A 19,761-nucleotide genomic window follows, 5' to 3' on the forward strand; every position below is an offset into this window, starting at 1 on the left:
GGCTTTCTTTTTGCAGGATGGAACCAGTTTTGGATAAAGCGACAATTGTGAGACCATCCTATATTGCTAGTGTTGAGCTACCTCCAAGAATTGGGCCAGTAAATGTTGAGGATCTTAAAGCAGACCTCTCAGATGAATTTTCCCTGGTATCTTCAAGCTTGGATATAAGCCAGGTCAGAATGTTAAACAGTCTACTTTGTTAATTTTAAAATGTAAATGACTTAAATTGTGAAGCATCTATAGGGCCTGTTACTTTTAACAATAAAGCCACAAGCATATCTATATAGCTGTGTATAAATAAGAGGGAAATGTTTTAAATTAGATGCTATAGTAATGAATTTCTGTATTTGTGCCTTGATAGTCCTATCAGAGTATTTTGTGTTTATCAGAAAACTACACAATTGTAAGAAGTTAACTTCTGTCATCAGAGGCAGGGAAATTCAGAGATGTTATCTGTACTTGTATATTGCCTGTGACCTACTTGTTTTCATCTTATTGTTAAGTTCTACTTTGTGACAGCGTATGTAGGTGACAGCATCTTTTTGCTGTGTACTTTTGATACCAATCAAAAAGAAGTATAAACAATGGCAGTAAATGTTGGCAAAATCTGCAGTCATCACTGACTTGCCCCTGGTAATGCAGAAATTAATTCCCAGATACAAAGGAGTACAATAGGGTACGGTGGTGACTTTTTTATTTTCAATTACTAGTTGACCTAAACTGAATAGCGCATATTTATTTCGTAAGAAGTCATTCTAAATACCTTTTATAAGGTTAAGGTGAATTTCTGGAAGGGCCAAACCATTTGCAGCAGTAAACTAACGAATTATGCTAGGGGTGTGTGTGATGATGGGGTGGACCTGAGATAATTAGCCTTTAATAACTTACGATACTAATTGTAAAACTATAAATATTTCTAAAACTATAACTATAAACTATTCATTTAAATTTTTTTTTTTTTTTTTTTAAGAGGAACAGTTTGGAGTCCAAGGAACATGTGCAAGTTTGCCTTCGTATTAGGCCTTTCACAACAACTGAAAAAGGAAATGAATCTCAGGTGTGGCTCTTTCTACATAAAAAGAACATTTTTAAGCTTTACAAAACTTCTTTAGTTAACATGCAAATGTACAATTTTTCTCCTAAGCTTAACCCTCCTCACACTTTTTTTTCCCCCACCTCCCCCCTTTTACAGGACTGTGTTTCTATTCAAGACTCAACTAGCATTATACTGAAAGGCCCTAAGAATTCCATGATCTGTCGGCTGAGTGAAAAAAACATAGGTCAGATGGTGCAGAAATTCACTTTTTCACAAGTAAGCAGATAATACTTGAGACAGAAATTTCATTTCATAATGTGGAAACCTACTCTAAACAAGTTGTTTTGGGGCTTTTTAAAAAAATATTTTAAATCTGAAAATATTTTATACATTTTTAAATTATGAAAAGTTCCTATATGTAAACTGCTCTCTTCTCCCCTTATCCCCCAAATGGTTCTTTTAGAGGCAGTTTACCAGCTTCAGTTGTTCTTTCTAATGCTTAGGTATTTGGACCTGAAACAACTCAGGAAGAGTTCTTTGATGGTACTGTGAAACAACCAGTACAAGACTTCCTGGAGGGACACAATCGTCTTATTTTCACATATGGTGTGACAAATGCTGGAAAAACCTACACGTTCCAAGGTAGTATTAACATTTTCTTGAACTGTGAAATTACAAAAACATTTGTGTCTGGAGGCTTCTGAGGTTAGCCAATGTTGTTATACAAGTGCCTGTGTTTTTGTCCTGTATATAAGCTTACTACAAAACTGCTTCTTTGTAATGGAGAGGCACATGTGTACAGTCTGTTTATATTTTGAACTATGTACAAGTTAAACTGTGGGTGGTGCACCTCCTCATAAGGTAATGGAGCAGCTAGAACTCAAAATGTCTATCTGCTAACAAATTTGGAATACTAAGTATTTGGAGAAAGTTAATATTCTCTTCACATAGAGAGTGGTATTAATTGATCATAATGGTCAGATAACAGATCGGTTCTGAAACTTGTTTGCACACCTGTTTTGGGTGTATGTAGCATTCAAATTGTCACAAGCTGCTAAGGTTATTATTGGCAATAACATTTTTTAACGCAGGATGGATAAAAATAGATTTAAAAAAAACCAGTTTTTTTTAACTGGATTTTTAAAATTTTGTTTAAACAATAGGTTTCTTTAGTTCCAGTCACTTTCACTTAGACATATTTGAAAAATTTCCCAACTAACCTGACATTTAGTTTAATTCACTGACTATCATTAGAGGGATTAAATGTAAATTTTCAATAAATCAGACATAAATGTGAAACATGTCTTGAGAAGTTTGTTTATCCATAACGTTTCAGGTTTTGTTTAATAAATAATTTTATATGCTGCTTTGTTTAGGATGTCAATTGGAATTTAATTAAAATGGCTTAACAAATCAGGAGTATAAAGTTAATTATCTAGTAAATAAGCAACATATCATTTACTATTTTCTAATATTCTAAAAATGTACAATTAATAAGAATCTGAAAATATTAAGCTTTATAATGTATATAGTTTACCCTCCTAGATAGCAAAAAGATATACCAAATCTCTGTAAAGGCTCTATTTGTGAATCAACGTGTTTTAATGGTTATAACAACCAATGAGAGTGCACCTTTCTTTAGAAAATAACTGAAGTACAAATGGGAAAGCTGATGAAAATTGATTATTTAAATAATGAGGCTTTTCACTTGGTGATCTAAATTGCCTAGATTTAAATCAATCCATCCTGTTCCAATACTGCAGTATTTTTGTACTGTTAACCATCATTATCACTGCAAACCAGCAGATGTCACCCTTCCTTTAGTTCTAGATCTCTTCCTGTAAGTGGAAGGAAAATAGACCGTAACTATCCTTGTATGTTTTCAATCATAGATCAAAATTAACAAAATAACTGTAGCTGCTGTATTAAGTATTAATTATCCAGAAATACCAGGCAGAGTGACAGCACTATTCTGATTGATCTTGTTGAGCTATGTGGAACTGATTTTTATTGAAACAGTTAATTGCTTTATTAGTGGTAATAACCTTTTTATGGGTTGTGGTTAATGAGCACTGGCAATTCTTCCAGATGGTCATTAATCTCAGGAATGGCTCTTCTAAAATATGTAACGATTGATTCAGGATTTCTAATATCAAATAGATGACCTGAAAGTTGCAGAAAATTTAGCAGTATTAACTTCTGTAGAGTGTTGGGCTGCTCCTCTTTTTTTTGTTTTTTTTTGTTTTTGGCAAAGCTGTGAAATATAGCAAAGCTCTCCATTCAAAGCAATAAAGTATGTGAGACTGTCAGGCAATACTAAACTTACACTAAATTTAAATCACTTCCCCCCCCACCCCCCTTACTAATATTACAAGTAACAGAAGAATTGGAGGAAAGCATTTTTCTTTTCAAAATGTTGACTTAGTGTGTTTGATAGTACTTCCTGTATAGTCATATTAATGGCTCCCCTTCCTGTAATCAGCCAGGTTCTACTGGTGTTTGTGAAGCTCTCTCCAACAGCAACAAGGGGATAATTCTATCTCTTTTTAAAAAAAAACAAACTGTAAAAACACAGTGCTGGAAGTGGGGTTGGAGAGTGGGGACAGGTATACTGAAACTTTTTTTGTTTTTTGTTTAACTGGCTAGATTTCAAGTTAATGATATTCCTATAGGCAGCCACTCCTTTATAATGTCCCAATGAACAGTAGCCCCAAAATAGTCTCTTGGTATCATTACTACTACTTTACATTTGGTTTGGCAGTCAGACCCTAGCAACTGTGTCCTTGGTAAATACTGCACTTTCCTTTTTAAAAAAAGGTTTATTTAACATGGAGAGTTAAAATTCTTTTAACACAACAGAGTGACTATTAGTCACTGGTCATGAATGTAGGGTGCTCATGAAAGAGACGGGGTGAGAAACCATAGTGGAGTAAAATGTCTTCTAGATTGCTTTTGCCAGCACACATGGATCCATGCATTCTGCTCTAGTCAGACTCTCCTGGGCAAAGACTCCCTGTCAGTCATACTGACATAGTGCTACAGTTTTGAGACTTAGGCAAATTGCCACCAGAGACATAAATAAGATCACTTGTTTAACTTGTGTCTCTTCCTAACTGGAGGCACGACATTCCACCTTCATATGTGACACTTACTAAGTGTACTGCAAGAGAGTTTGTAGCGAGTAAGCCTCCCTCCTTGGGCATGTAAGAAATTACAAGATGCTATGACTTTCTAAATTTGATAGTTTAAAGCAGTGTTCTTGTTTTCCCCATTCAAGTATTGTCAATATAATTTCCCACCTTTGGTCTGTTTCTACTAATTGACCATCCCCTCTAAGCACTGAATGCTCATGCCCAAGGGCATATGTAGAGAACAAGGGAAATATCTGTAATTATATGAAACTTTGGTTTATCTGCTTGATTCTGGCTCACTACACAGGTGAATTTAAAAGGCATGGTTAGGAAGAGCAAGCAGGAAACAAAATAATAGAAGCTGTGTCAGGGTAAACAATTTCAAGGGAATAATGGATGGGTAACTAAGTGGGAAGAGGCTCTTCCCAGGCACCAGCAAAAAGTTGCACGGTTATAATATCAGTGCCAGAGTCTAAAGATCAAAAGGGCCATAAACAGTTTAAAAATTCTCAGGGAGGGGAGTTGCCAGCAGCTGTTGGAGCATATATGCTGCCAGTGAGATACAGAGGCAGAGAATGCAGGAGGGCAGTCTGCCTCTGCCTGAGGTGAGGGGTGGGATTGCGGATTCGAGGGGAAAGATCTGGAATTAAGTGGAACTTTCCTATCCTTGCAAAGTGTACGTAAGATCAGATGCATAAAAGCTTTTGTTGTCTTAACCCTTTTCTCAGACTGTTGTATATCTTTGGGTGGATAAATGTACATTTGTATTTTGAAACAGCTGCTTGAGTTACTTTAATCAATCACTTGTCACAGTTTGCTGGAGGGAAGTTTCTTGCAGGTGCCAAATACAGTTGGACCTGTTGGTTTAACACAGTTGGAAACTAGGGGGGCAGCAACTTAGTCCAGCCAAGGTTGAACTGTGCGCTTCTGCCCTATCATCTGAGGGATGCACTTGAGGGACTACAAAGGCATCTAAAGTGCAGCTTGCCCTATAACCATGATGACGCATGAGGGGGACTGACCCCCTACTTTCTTTTTACTGCCTGCAGGGAAAGATGAGAGTTCTAACTTCTTCGCTGATTTTTTGCTGGCAAGAGTGTACAGGGCCTTGATATAACTCTTGTATCTTGATTACAGGGACAGAAGATGACGTTGGCATTCTGCCAAGAACTATGGATATGTTGTTTAAAAGCATTCATGGCAAACTGTACCCAGAGATGGATTTCAAACCCCTTCGATGTAGAGATTATATAAGGCTGACTAAAGAACAAGTGAGAGAAGAAATTGCTGTTAAAAATTCAGTACTCCATCTAATGAAAGAGGTATGACAGAATTTCTTTGTATAGCACACACATACTGTGTGTGTGTGTGTGTGTGTGTGTGTGTGTGTGTACTCTTTTAAAAAAAAAAAATACTGAGTTTGTAAGACTGATCATATTTTCATGAAAATAAGGTGAAGTAGCAGTCAAGCATGGATGTGACTAAAAGTTTGGATATGGAAACTTGTAGAAATGAAAAGGAAGATGGTTTTTGAACAGGAAAACAGGGGTTTAGGAAAACTGGAGTAAAGTGTAAGGAGTGGTTTGAAATGGGTTTTCTGATGGAGCTTCATCTAATTATTCCTGCCTTTGCTGCTATTCTGCCCTGCAGTATGCCGAAGCATTAATATATTCTTGGTGAAGAAAAAAATACTTATCTGAAATGCTGAAGTTTAGAGGCATCTAGTCTTCTGTAAACATAAACATCAAATAGCTGTGACTAAATTTAAATGGCATCTGTTGTGATATAGAAACAAAATTTTGATGTGCCTGAGCATCGCAAACAAAAATGAACAGGGAGTAGGAAGTTGGGACTATGCAGAAAGGGTTATCCTTTCTTTAAAAGGCAGATTGAAAATTAACCCAGATCTCTAGAGAGAGCCTGAAAGTTTATTCTAGTAGTGGTGCTTTCAGTAGGGTGGAGCACATCTACTGTTGTAGTGAACTTCAACTCGGGATAAAAATCAAAGTTTTCCAAAGGGAGGAAAGATGACCGTTAAATCTCTTTTTCAAACATGATTACAAACCTTTGTGTAAAGAGCACAGAAAATAGTCAAGATGTTTAAACCATTGATTAGGAGATTACAGGCAAGAATCTTTAAACTAAAAGAAAGTACCAACATATAGATCCTCAGAAGCTTGTTTAGGTTACATGATTCTAATAATACAAGGCTGCTACCACTTTGGACAATTCTTCAATGGGGAGTAGTTGGCAATCTACATAGTGGCAGACAGACTGGAGCTTCACCAACACCATAATGGTTACAGCCATCACCATATGCTGGGACCAATAGATTTAGGGTCTCTTTTTTTCCTGATCATGACAGATACCCTGGTCAAACCAGATATGGAAAAAAGAGAATCAAACTGATCCAACTTCCATAAGTGTGTCCTATGATGTGAATAAAAGGTTCCTATTCCCTCCATAATTCTTCCTCTCTCATACAGGGGGTACCAAAACGCACAAGAATTTGGTATAGCTAGGCAGGGCATCCTCTGCTGTCATCAGCTTGGCAAACCAACAAGCAGTCCCATTCAGATGCAGTATTTGTCTCCTGATGACAGCAATAGATAAAACTTTGCCAGAGGTCTTTCCAAAGCCAGCAGAGTAAAATTAGTAATAGCTAACTGATCTATATGCTGTTTGCTTGTGCTGTAGTTTCAGGAATTCAACTGAAATCTACAGACAGAGTGCAGTTTTTTTTTTTTTTTTTTTTTTTTTTTTTTTTTTTTTTTTTTTTTTTTTTTTTTTTTTTTTTTTTGCTCTTTTCTTCCTTCAGTGTCTTTCCCTTATACTGGATTAAATTTTAACAGGATCTGAGATTTACCACCTAAAATTGACTGACTTTCTCAGCCATGATATTTGATACTGTCAGGCAAACATTTTCACTATGAAAACTTAAGATGAACATTTACTTGATCTCTTCCATTTTATATGTGCTAACTACTTTTTTATAATATTTGAAGTCACTCCTTTTTGTTTAGTGCAGTGATACTCTGTCTAGAGGAACACAATCCCAAACTCAAATAACTAATGGTGGGGCAATATGAAAAATATTGTGTAACTTAACATTCTCTCTGATCTTCATTCCATTCCTGTGTGTACCCTGTCACCTCTTCAGCATTGTTGTGATTTTTCTGGTGAGGATGGATGTAGTTGGCCGGAAGAGAGATTCAAAGTTAGAAGTGAAACTGTTTCCTTACTACCCCTATTCCTCCCTCAATCCCTTAGATGATATGTTTCTGACAGCTACCAATCAAGGGAACTTGATTCAAATGCTGAGGGGTTTTTTGTTTCCTCCACTATGCCTCTGGATTGGCCAGTATGATGTCTATGGATAGCAAACCATTTGGCTTAGATGGTGGATTTAAATTCCCAGATTTAATTAAACTGCTTTTTTGTACCCTGTGTATGATGATTGAGCCTTTGTGAAATGTGCAGTAATGTCTGATATACTGTAAAGTTCCTGTGTAAATGGCAGAGTAGAGGAAAATGTAAAATTACATCTATTAATCAAAAATGCTTTGGAGCGCAGCCATTACAATTTGGAGACAGTATTTCTCTTAACAGCATATTTGGTGATGCAACCATTTAGTTCAACTCTTTAAGTGAGCATTCTAGTTTTGTTGCTGTTCCAAACTTGTTAGTTTGAAGTGCAGCTCTTTAGAAATTTGGATATGCTGATTTCTAGTCCTGTGACATTAACAGCCACTGGAAACTTCATTTGGCCAATAAGATTATATTGGTGTATCATTGCTACAAATGATTGGCCTTTTGTGGAGCAGAAATATTATGTTACAAAACTGATTGAATTTAAATACCTAATATTATATTGACCATGACATAAAGACAATGCATTTTAAAATCCATCTTTGTTCCTTCCTGTGTCCTTGTTTTTATAGGTTGATTCTCAAAACAGTATAAACAATCACAGCAAAACTTCAGAATCCTCTGAAGGTATGTTCTCTGTTAAAACCACTTAATTCTCTCTTCACCCCCTTCTACTTTAAGAGTCTGAGGGCCATTCTCTAGATCAGTAATTCAGTTTGATCCCAGGTTTCTAGTAGTTGAAAGTGTTTGTCATTTGACAGCTGTTGATTGGGCTGTGTGAAACAAATTGGTCTGTATACAGTTCCTTGTGGATGGGTCTCATGACACAAACTATTCCAGCCTTGGCAGAGAGACCAAAGATTCAGAATGTAGACTGAAGTACTCGGTTAGGTCAGAATTAAGGCAGATTGCAGAGTAGGACTGGCTGTGACAGGACGAACTTGCCCTGTTGATGGTGGTGTCTCTAGTGCTATCATCCTGACAACTTTTATAAGCTCTTAATTATAACTAGTAAACTTATCCTATGGGAGAGAACCAGATAGGCCTCATAGATATGTCAAATAATATTCTCAATGTATGTTTGTTTTTTAAAGGTCAATTTAACACTATTTTTAAATTTCCAAGCATGTTCTAAAGATGTTAGTCTTTGAACATTTATGTAATAAATTATGTTCAATTATGTAATAAAACTTGTTTAAAACTTGGTTTTAACCCAGTTACTGCTGCTGAAGGAGAGCAGGAGAAATACATTACATTTATCATGAGAATTATTGCAAATAGACCGATTCCCAGTTGACCAAAAAATGTTAGTGGATTATTGATCACAAAAGCTTCTTACTCTCATCAAGCAGTCTGATCTGAATCCAAGTTCATGTCTTGTAATATATAATTTGTCATTTCTGTGTTGAAAGATAATTATAATTATCTTTCAATGCAAGTTATGTTGCTTTAAAGGCTTTATTTTAGCAGGGGATTTGTGTAACTGTAAATGTTTTTGGCAGACTTGGAAGAACCCATAAAAGAACCTGAACAATCTAGCATGAGTATGGCAAACTACACAAAATTTTCTGTTTGGGTTTCCTTTTGTGAGATTTACAATGAGTGCATTTATGACTTATTGCTCCCAATGTCAAATGACAAGAAAAGAAGGGTGCTACGTCTTGCTCAAGACATCAAAGGCTGCTCTTATATAAAAGGTAACTGAAGTATAACTTATTGTCATAACAGCAAAAATTGTTTGAATTTCAGGTGTACTCATCCTGTTGTCAGTATTAAAGAATTTCAATGAACTTAAGACAGGAATATCTTTAACTTGCATATTAAGTGTGAGGAATCTGTTCTGAAAATGGCAATTTTTCACAGCTTTCACGCTCCCTCCCACGCCAAATTTAAAGCGATCATGTATATTTACATGCGCTTTATTAGGAGGTCTTCTACAATGTTCCCCTAATTTCCAGAGTGCACTTCCTAGGATCCTGTATCCCCTTCCCTAACTTTTCCTTTTAGAAAACTTTCCCAAGTCATATTTTTTCCTAATAGCATGAATATTGGAAACAAAATGGAAAAAATTGGTTTGCTTTTACATAGTCTGTTTTTAACAAAAACATTCCAAAGACAGTTTTTTTTTGTTTTTTTTAAGTATAGGAAGTGTATCTTGCCATGTAATATCTCTGTCTGGTGAAAGCTCAGACTCTCAATTATGATAGCTCCCTTTTTGTGGGGAATTTTTTCTTTAAATCTCTTGACTAACTGTAAACAGAATTCCATCCTGGTCACAACTAGGTTGAAATATTAATAGAGCAAGCCCTTGTAGAATCTCTGACTTGCCTGCTTCCACCCCAGGATAAGTTTTGACACCTTTATACTGGCAATAGACCTAACTAAGTCCAGTTTAGAAGGCCCAGTAATATTGATTTGTGGGTGTGGGGCCTGATGGTGGTTTATGCTTTTGTCATCCGCTTTGCGAGGCATAGATTCAGCCCTGAATGTCTACACTGCAATTAAAAACCCATGGCTGGATGCATGCCAGCTGGCTCAGGCTTAAAGGATGTTTAACTGCAGAGTAGTTGTTTGGGCTGCATTTGGAGCCTGGACTGTAGGCCCCTGCAAGGTGGGAGGGTCCGTCCAGATGTCTATACTGCAGTTAAACAGCCCCTTAGTCCAAGCCCCCTGAGTTGGAGTCAGCTGGCAAAGGCCAGCTGCAGGTGCCTAATTGCTGTGTAGTTCTGTCCCAGTTAAATTGGTGTACGCACCGCTTCCGACCTACAGAGATTCTAAACATGTATTTTATGCAGGATCAGAAAGCAAGTCTTAGAGCCATGTCTTGTCCAGTCCTCAGTGTAATGGTATGTACTATCTCAAAAATACAATGCTGCATATACGAAACAAAAAGCACAAACCCCACCCCCAAAAAACTAATCTTTGATTTTTGTCAGAGTCCAGCATTACTCTGAGATTTGACACTGGCTAATTTTATTGTGTTTTTTTTTTTTTTTTCATGCTTTTAGTGTTTTTAACTTTTTAAAAAAAACAAACAAACCAAAAAAAAACCAACTTGCTTGAAGCTCACTTATGGCGGTTTCAGGTACAAACTGTTGTAATAAAACTCATATTGATAAATGCTTCGTAAATTCAAAATACCAATCAATGACCTTTTTCAATAAAATTGGTTCCATTGATCATAAAGAGTTATAAGAACATCTCTGCTTTAGCATACCTTCTTCTCAAATGCAATTCCCAATCTAGATAAAAGTATTACTCTATACAATTCATATTTCTTGATTAGCACTAATGTATAGCCCATTAGAGATGAAATTTACAAAGTAACCTTGGTGTTTCCTCTTAAGATCTGCAGTGGATTCAGATTTCCAATTCAAAAGAAGCTTTTAAACTTCTGAAGCTAGGGTTGAAGCACCAGAGTATTGCTTCTACAAAACTGAATACTTACTCCAGTAGAAGGTGAGAGAGCCATTATTATTAGTATTGTTTGATATAGGGTAATAGAACACAAAAACAATGCTGGACAATTCTTAAAATCTCTGTGGAGCTTGTGTTGATGGGAGAATCCAGACCTTTAGGCTCTGGATTTGACCAACTGTAATGGTGAACAAAAACTGCCACTTTTTTGCTCAAATCTTGCAAAAAGATGGACCTACATAAGAATTAAACACCCTTTGCTGAAATGCCTTCCTTGAAGGTAAGGCATTTAGCTGTTAATTTTGTTTGCCTTTTATATTCCAGTATCATTTGGAGTTTGAAAAGTCCTGGGGCTTCTAATAATAAAGAGGGTATTTGGGTGTGGAGATAGTCTGCTACTTTGCCTGTTTGAACAACTTTTTAAAAAACTGCATTTATGTCTCAAGTGTATATTTGCATAAGCACATGTTCAGAGTGTTGAGTTAAAGCAAATTTTCATGTAACAGTTAAATTTCAGTTGTGAAATTCTTTAAATTCAAATCCTCATACAGGTATTACAGAGATGAAAATATTTTGAATGTAAGTAGTATTGAAATTTCACCAGTTTTAAAAAATTTGTATCTATCTTTTTAGTCACAGCATATTCACTATTAAAATGTTAAAGATTGAAGATTCTGAAGCACCGCATGTAACACGAGTCAGTGAGTAAGTGATTGTGTTAATTTCAAAGCAAACACTATTTTGATGACTTCAAAACACCTGAAAAGTGAAATAACTATTAATCTGTATTTTCAGATTGGCTCTCTGTGATCTTGCTGGCTCAGAAAGATGTACCAAAACACGTAATGAAGGTGATAGATTGAAAGAGAGCGGAAATATTAACACTTCTCTACTGATTTTAGGCAAATGCATCAATGCACTCAAGAACAGTCAACAGTCAAAGTAGGTGCTGCTATAACTGTTACCTTTACCTATTCTATAAAACCACAAAAATTTATATTGCTACATGATGTAGCACAAATGTTAACTGTAGTTATGGTAGAAGAAGCAATTTGATAAATTTCCCATGACGCTTCATCCCAAATGTGCAAAATTTCTGGGAAGTCTGAGAAAACCGCTTTCTATGTGTTTTTGAAAATGCACCAGTTAATGCACTTTTCAGACCTTTTGCTGTTCATTCTGATTGTTCAAATTCCTACATATTTTGAAACTTGCTTAGTCTTCTGTGACTAATGACTCTGACTTATTTGTAAATCAAGCTTTCTCCAGCTGGTGCACTCTTCTGTGAAGCATGTCTCTTCTGCTGGTGCTTGAATATTGGATGCCAGGACTAGCATTAAGGTACAGGCCAGGCTGGTGAAGCACAAGAGGTTCTCAACAGGGAAGGTGGATTGGAAGCAGGACTGCACATATTAGTAGGTCAAATTCCAGTGTAAAAGGGAGTCTTCAAACTTATGATAGTGCAGAGAGCAGCTACCCTTGGACAACTGTGACTATAATTAATGAATGTCACTGGACACCGTACCACATCACAATGGCTTTACCTCAGTCCCATTTCTCTTTATCTAGAGGGCTAGCACAAAGCCTGTGTACCAATTCAGTGCCTCATATATCCTCAAGCTAAGGAGTAATGGTGCATAGGCTTCGTGATGGCTCTCCCCAGTGTGACTTTTCACTTTAGGAAACAACCGTTTTTATAATACATTAAACACCATCAATTAGGAGTTTAGCCAATTTTTTAAAATGACAAAAAAAAGCTAGCTTCAGATTATACACCTGCTCCTGAGCATCCCTGCAACTCTTGTGATTCTACAGTCTCACTCTTCATTCTCTGCATACACCCCCCCACTATTGTGTGGGAATCCCACACAACCCAGATTACACAGGAGAAACCGTGAAACTGGCTAACTATGAAGTACTGTCAAGGACATGCAGCAAACCACATTACCGTAAAATTAGAGAAAAATACTTGAAGTATTAAAAGTACCTGTATGAAATAGAATCTTTAGAAGTGTGGTATTTACTAACTCTCTAAAAAATCTTTAATGCTTAAATTTTTAGAACTCCCTAATGTGATCTGTTTTGTGTATGGTTAAAGAATCCAGAAATTGCACATTGAAATGTTGTGGCTGAGGCTTCTTTTTCCCTCTCTCGAGTGAACTAGAATGTATCTAACTTGGATATTGTTTTTAGGCTACAGCTGCACATACCATTTCGGGAAAGTAAATTAACTCACTTCCTTCAAGGCTTTTTCAGTGGAAGAGGGAAGGTATATATGATAGTAAATATCAGCCAGTGTGCTGCTGCATATGACGAAACACTCAACGTGCTAAAATTCTCAGCAATTGCCCAAAAAGTAAGTGCACTACAACTTTGTAGCTTTATTTTGAAGTGAGAGTCATAGCTGCAGGATGTTGCAGGGTCAGTTGAAGAGAGAGAGCTTGAGCCGGGTGGAGTGATAAGGAGCGTTTATTCGGTTACAGCTTCTAGTCCACTCATTCCTTTTGGATGTGCGTGACAAACAAAGTGAGCCCCTAGCTCACTACTTTACAACTTTTTATCTAAAATAATATGTAAATACACACACTTGTACAACGCCCCATAAAATCCTTATTTGGTGATATAAATGGTTATAAAATTAATATTAATGGCTCTGTGAGGCATATAATTATACCTGCCCCTGTGTTTCCCATGAAACTTGTGTATCATATACATTTATTTTAACAGCAGGAATGACCTGAAGTCCCTTAACAAACTAGCAACAAGGGAAGAACTAGGGGAGAAATCCCAAGCCTTCACTAACAGACATGCTGCCTGGGAAAGAAGAGAACACCCTTTACCACATTCTTTGTCCAGGTAGTGAGGGGAGGAATGAAAGGGAGCACATGGCCAATTCTTCTACTTGGAGGGATTGCTCAAATCCATTCCAATATAAGTGAGTACACGCCACCGTGCACTGGTTCCCGGAACTTCTTTCCCCTTAGCAAACCCTGTAGGGTCGGCTTTAGGCGTCCCATGGAGTACCGCGCTCATGCCGCGGTATATGAGGCATCGCTGACCCTGCGGGCCCTTAGTTCCTTCTTTCCGCCCATGACGGTTGCTGGAATGTTTTGCCTCTTGCCTTTTAGCAAGTAGCAATCCCCTTACGAACTGTTATCGTTGTTACATAGTTGAGTAGTTAGAGTTAAGTGTTTAAGTGTAGATAGATAGTTAGATTTAGAATAGAAGCACCCTTAGTGGCTTAGGGTTGGGCCATGCCCAGCTCTCCTGGTTTTAAAACCTGTGCTGCTTGCGGCAAACCTCTGCCTGTAAGCGACCCCCACGATAGCCGTCTTAAATGCCTAGGGGAGCAGCATCGTCTGGATAAATGTAAAATCTCCAAAGCCTTCAAGCCACGGACTCAGAGAGAGAGAGATCTGGCTGAAGGCTATTTTGATGGAGGTGGAGCTCCGCCCAGACTCTAAACTGGCACGTTCCCCCGCAGCACCGAGCATCTCCTCAGTGCGGAGCGCTCCACCAGCACCAGAGTCGACCCGTCGCTGCCAGTCTCCGGTGCCCTGGCGTCTTCTTTTCTTGGGCACTGAGCACCAGGGCTCCTCCCCACCAGGTCGAGCCAGGAGATGCACCAGCCACGGCCCGTTCTTGCTCCGGTGCTTGAATCTCCACGCATGGAACCTCCCCTGACTCCTGGGGGTGGGGGAGCGCCCTTGCAAGGACCGTCAATGCCGGAGGTGTTCCACGCGGCACGTGCCTTAATGGCTATGCCCACGCTTCTGTCCCGTCTCCCCTCGGCCGAGGGCGCAGGGACTGTCAGTGTCGCGGGGTAAATCTGCGCTGGGTGCCTCAGGTGGATGGTTGAGACCCCTGTCAGGGGCGAAGTCTCCCTCCAGATGGCCAGAGAGGGTAGAGCAGGGCGGCTCCCCTCATAGCTCTGACTACAAGTCGTCAAGCTCCTCCTCACCGTGGCACTGAGTATGGTCCATGGCACCGGAAGCATCCCGTTCGAGGCGGCGTTGATCCAGGTCTGCCTCGCGCAGTATGCGCAGCTCCCGCTCTCGCACCCTGGCATCAAGCCCTTCGCCTCCACGGCACCGGTTCCAATCCCTGGCACAGTTCCCGGCACCGACAGCACAGGCCACCTCGACACATCGCTGTTCGCGATCCTCAGAGTTGGGCTCGGCACCGAGTTGGCATGGGCGGCACCGCTCCCAGTCCCCGAAGGGCAAGCGGCACTGGAAGTCCTTGGCACCGAGACGGAGGCTTTCTTCTTCCAACTCGTCAAGCCACGCATCTGCCCATCCAGCACCGTTTGCGATGGCACCTATGCTCCTCAACCTCGTCGGGGTCGTTGAGAGGCAGGTCCCTGGTGAAGACAAGCAGAAGCCACAGACACCATCGGCACCGCTTCAGCAGGTCTGGGTCCCGGAAGGGCAAGTCACGCCTCAATGCCCCACAGCCAGCACCAATGCCGGCACCAAGGTGTCCGCAAGGGCCCTGGCAATGGCCATACTGGGGCCCATGGAGGGTGCAGAGGGGGCAGGGCACTGTCTCTGTCCCGTCTTCAGTGGCGCAGCTGGTGGGGGGCCCCCCCCACCTAGCCAACAGGCTAAGGGCCATTCCTCAGAGGAGGAATTGGACCTCGAGGACGGACCCTCCACGGGACCCCTTCCACAATCCTCCTCCTCTTCCCTGATGAGGTGGCCCCCAGGGACCCCAGGACGCCCCTCCCTGACTTCAGGGCCCACCAAGAGCTCCTTAAAAGGGTGGCCAATAACTTGAATATTGAACTGAAGGAGCTCTCCGAGGAGGAGGACCCCCTCTTTGGGTCAGCAGGACCATTGAGGGTGGCCCTCCCTGTACATGAGTCCTTAAATTGGCCAAGGCTGTCTGGCAAACTCCTGCCTCGGTTTCCCCCACCTCTAAAGGCACCGAGAAAAAGTACTATGTGCCAGCAGAGGGGTTTGAATTTTTGTACACCCACCGAGCCCTGGGGACCCTGGAGGTTGATGCGGCCAACCAAAGAGACAGGCAGGGCCGCTCGGGCACCACGCCTAAGAACAAGGACAACAAAAAGCTTGACTTGTTCGGCCGCAAAGTCTATTCCACTGGGGCCCTTCAACTGAGAATAGTGAACCATCTCCTAGGTCGTTACAACTTGAACCTATGGAACTCGATGAGAAGGTTCACAGAGGGGCTGCCCCAGGACCAGGTGGCGGCCTTTGCCACGGTCCTGGAAGAGGGCGTCACGGTGGCAGGGGCTGCGTTGCAAATAGCCAGTGATGCTGCGGACACCGTCAGCAGAGACATGGCATCCGCAATAGCCATTCGGTGGTGTTCGTGGCTGCAGTCATCCGGGCTGTCCCAGGAGGTGCAGCAGTCCATCCAGGACCTGCCCTTCGATGGGGCAGGCCTATTCTCGGACAGAACAGATGTGAAGCTGCACACTCTAAAAGACTCGCGAGCTGTGCTCTGGTCCTTGGGACTTTACACCCCCCAGGTCTCAAGGCATCAGGCCCCAACGCCAGGCCCAACCGCCCCATAGGCCATCACCCAGACACTATCAGCCCCGTAAGGGCCGAGACAGGAATAGGCGGTTTAGGCGCTGTGACCGCTCTGGATCATCCACAGCCTCCCAGCAAGGGCCCTCTAAGGGGCCTAACGCAAAGAAACAATTTTGATGGTGCGCCCGAGGGTGGCACCAATACCTCTCTCTTGGATCCACATTTCCTATTTGTGGAAAGGCTCAGTCCCTACTATGCCGAGTGGCAGAATATTACATCAGACCGCTGGGTCCTCGGCGTAGTTCTCAGGGGATATGCCCTTCAGTTTACGGCTTTCCTCCCAGACTCCCCTCCACCCCGTCCCTCTTCAGGGACCCCTCTCACGAGTAACTCCTTTTGCAGGAGGTGAATTCCCTCCTCCTAGGGGCTGTGGAAGCAGTCCCTCCACAAGAAATAGGGAGGGGATTCTGCTCCAGGTATTTCCTCATCCCCAAAGCAGAAGGGGGCCTGAGACCCATATTAGATCTCTGCCGACTGAACAAATTTATCAGGCGTCTCAGGTTTCGCATGGTCTCCCTAGCCTCCATTATCCCTGCTCTAGATCCAGGAGATTGGTATGCCACCCTCGACCTGAAGGATGCGTACTTTCACATTTCTATCCTTCCCAGCCACAGGTGCTTCCTCAGGTTTATGGTAGCTGGCTGCCATTACCAATTCTCGGCCCTGCCATTTGGCCTCTCGTCCGCTCCCAGGATCTTCACAAAGTGCATGGCAATGGTGGCGGCCCACTTGCGCCGCAGAGAGGTGCAGATCTTCCCCTACCTGGATGACTGGCTAATTCGGGGCAGGTCCAGGGCCCACATTCAGAACAGACTGTCCCTCACCTGCACGACATGCACCAGACTGGGGCTGCTCATAAACGAGCAGAAGTCCACTCTCACCCTGGTGTAGTGCATAGATTTCATTGGGGCCACCCTGGACGCTACCCGGGCAAGAGCCTTCCTCCCACAGCCTCAGTTCAAGGCGATGGCCATGATAATTGCCCAACTACACAGGTGCCCCATGACGACAGCCAGGCACTGCCTGCAGCTGTTGGGGCACATGGTGGCCTGTACGTATGTGGTGAGGCTGGCTCGCCTCAAATTCAGGCTTCTCCAGGCATGGTTAGCCTCGGTGTATGCACCAGCCAGGCACTCCTTGAACAGGGTGGTCACGGTTCCCCCACAGGTCCTGGCCTTCCTGAACTGGTGGAGGACTCCCAGGGAGGTGTTGAGAGGGGTTCCTTGCCGGGATCTAGCCCCATCGGTCACCCTAATTACGGACGCTTCGGATGTAGGGTGGGGGGCCCCTATCAGCACTGACCTGAGCACCCAGGGGTTCTGGTCAGAGGAGGAGAAGAGCCTCCACATCAACTTCCAAGAGCTCAGGGCAGTCCGGTTGGCCTGCAAGGTGTTCCTCAGATTCCTGAGGGGCAGGATGGTGCAGGTCCTCGCAGACAATACAGCGACCATGTTGTATATGAGCAGGCAGGGGAGTGTACGCTCCTCAGCCCTTTGCCAGGAGGCCATTCAACTTTGGGACTTTGCGGTGAGGCACGACTTCCATATATCTGCCTCTCAACTCCCCAGGGTCAGGAATGATGAGGCGGACTGCCTCAGCAGGTCGTTTCTACCCCACCACGACTGGTCACTACATCTGTAGGTGATAGCCTTTATCTTCCGCAAGTGGGGTGTTCCCCAACTGGCCCTGCTCGCGTCATCCTGGAACAGGAAGTGCCCGAGGTTCTGCTTGCTCTGGGGTCACGAGCCGGGCTCCATCCCTGATGCATTCCTCATAGACTGGATGGGGACCCTCATGTATGAGTTCCCCACCTATTCCGTGGCTGCCCAAGGCCTTCTTGAAAATCAAGAGGGACAAAGCAGATGTGATACTGATCGCTCCAGCCTGGCCGAGACAGTATTGGTTCAGCATGCTGCTGGACCTGTCGATCGTCCCGCTCGTGGAGCTCCGAAGGTGTTATGACCTGCTCTCCCAGGACCAGGGTCGCCTGCTGCACCCGAACATGGACTCCCTCGGCCTGGAGGCTCTGTCGCTGACGGAGGAAAAGAGAGCCTGCTTGGTGCAGGTCCAACAGATTCTGCTGGGCAGCAGAAAACCTTCCACTTGGGTCATGTACCGGGCCAAGTGGAAATGGTTTACCTGTTGGGTAGAGTCCTGGGGCATCCCACCGAGCTGCTCGCCTATCCAGGCGATCCTGGAGTATCTGCTCCACCTGAACCTCCAGGGTTTAGCACTGGCCTCCCTGAAAGTGCACCTGGTGACCCTCTCAGCCTTCCACCAGCCGCTGGAAGGGAGGTCCTTATATTCCCACCCTATGTCAGTCAGGTTCCTCAAACGGGTGGAGAGGCTGTACTCACAGGTCTGTGACCCGGTGCCTCCCTGGGATCTGAACCTGGTCCTCGCAAGACCAATGGGACCCCCCTTCGAGCCCATGGCTGCATGCTCGCTGCTTATCCTGTCTTGGAAGGTAGCCTTCCTGATGGCCATTAAGTCGGCTAGGAGGGTTTCCGAGATAAGAGCTTTAACCTCGGAGCCCCCCTACACCATCTTTTATAAAGACAAGGTGTGGTTGAGACCCCATCTGGCTTTCCTGCCTAAGGTGGTCTCCCAGTTCCATTATAATCAGGATATCTTCCTCCCCATGTTTTTTCCAAAACTGCACGGGTAGGAGGAGGAGCCAGAGATGGCACTCGCTGGACGTGAGACAAGCCCTGGACTACCACATTGAGAGGACACGGCCATTCTGGAAGTCGACGCAGCTGTTCATGGCAGTGGCGAAGTGGATGAAGGGCTCACCTGTCTCCACCCAGCACATCTCCGCCTGGATCACCACCTGCATCAGGTGCTGCTATTAGCAGGTGAAGGTGCTGCTTCCAGGAGCTGTTTCAGCGCACTCAACCAGAGCCCAGGCCTCGTCAGCAGCCTTCCTGGAACGAGTGCCCCTGCAGGACATCTGCAAAGCAGCTACCTGGTCATCGGTGCACACCTTCACGTCCCACTACGCCATCGTACAGCAGGTGAGAGAGGACGCGGGCTTCAGCAGGGCTGTGCTGATTAGAGCAACTCACCGATGACTCCTGCCCATCTCCAAGGTATGGCTATTTAATCACCTATATTGGAATGGATATGAGCAATCACTCGAAGTAGAAAACAGGGTTACTTACCAGTAACTGTTGTTCTTCGAGATGTGTTGCTCATATCCATTCCACACCCACCCTCCGTCCCCGCTGTCCGAGTCGGCAGAAAG

The 19,761-nt window shown here is 42.9% G+C and overlaps 1 protein-coding gene across 1 annotated transcript in view; it reads left to right on the top strand.

Annotated features, from left to right (window-relative positions):
* The window catches only part of KIF20B (kinesin family member 20B), a 74,311-nt gene that overhangs the window by 2,307 nt on the left and 52,243 nt on the right, over positions 1–19,761 (top strand). Inside the window, exons 3-13 of the mRNA XM_067552819.1 lie at positions 17–173; positions 971–1,057; positions 1,193–1,312; positions 1,540–1,678; positions 5,305–5,489; positions 8,109–8,163; positions 9,039–9,233; positions 10,884–10,995; positions 11,587–11,658; positions 11,749–11,895; positions 13,147–13,309. Coding sequence (XP_067408920.1) covers positions 18–173; positions 971–1,057; positions 1,193–1,312; positions 1,540–1,678; positions 5,305–5,489; positions 8,109–8,163; positions 9,039–9,233; positions 10,884–10,995; positions 11,587–11,658; positions 11,749–11,895; positions 13,147–13,309 — 1,431 coding nt within the window. The 5' untranslated portion in view covers position 17. The remainder of the gene's footprint in view (positions 1–16; positions 174–970; positions 1,058–1,192; positions 1,313–1,539; positions 1,679–5,304; positions 5,490–8,108; positions 8,164–9,038; positions 9,234–10,883; positions 10,996–11,586; positions 11,659–11,748; positions 11,896–13,146; positions 13,310–19,761) is intronic.

Source organism: Emydura macquarii, unplaced genomic scaffold (genome assembly GCF_026122565.2).
Source record: "Emydura macquarii macquarii isolate MOO-44397 ecotype Brisbane River unplaced genomic scaffold, CSIRO-AGI_Emac_v2 contig_1390, whole genome shotgun sequence".
NCBI lineage: Eukaryota > Metazoa > Chordata > Testudines > Chelidae > Emydura > Emydura macquarii.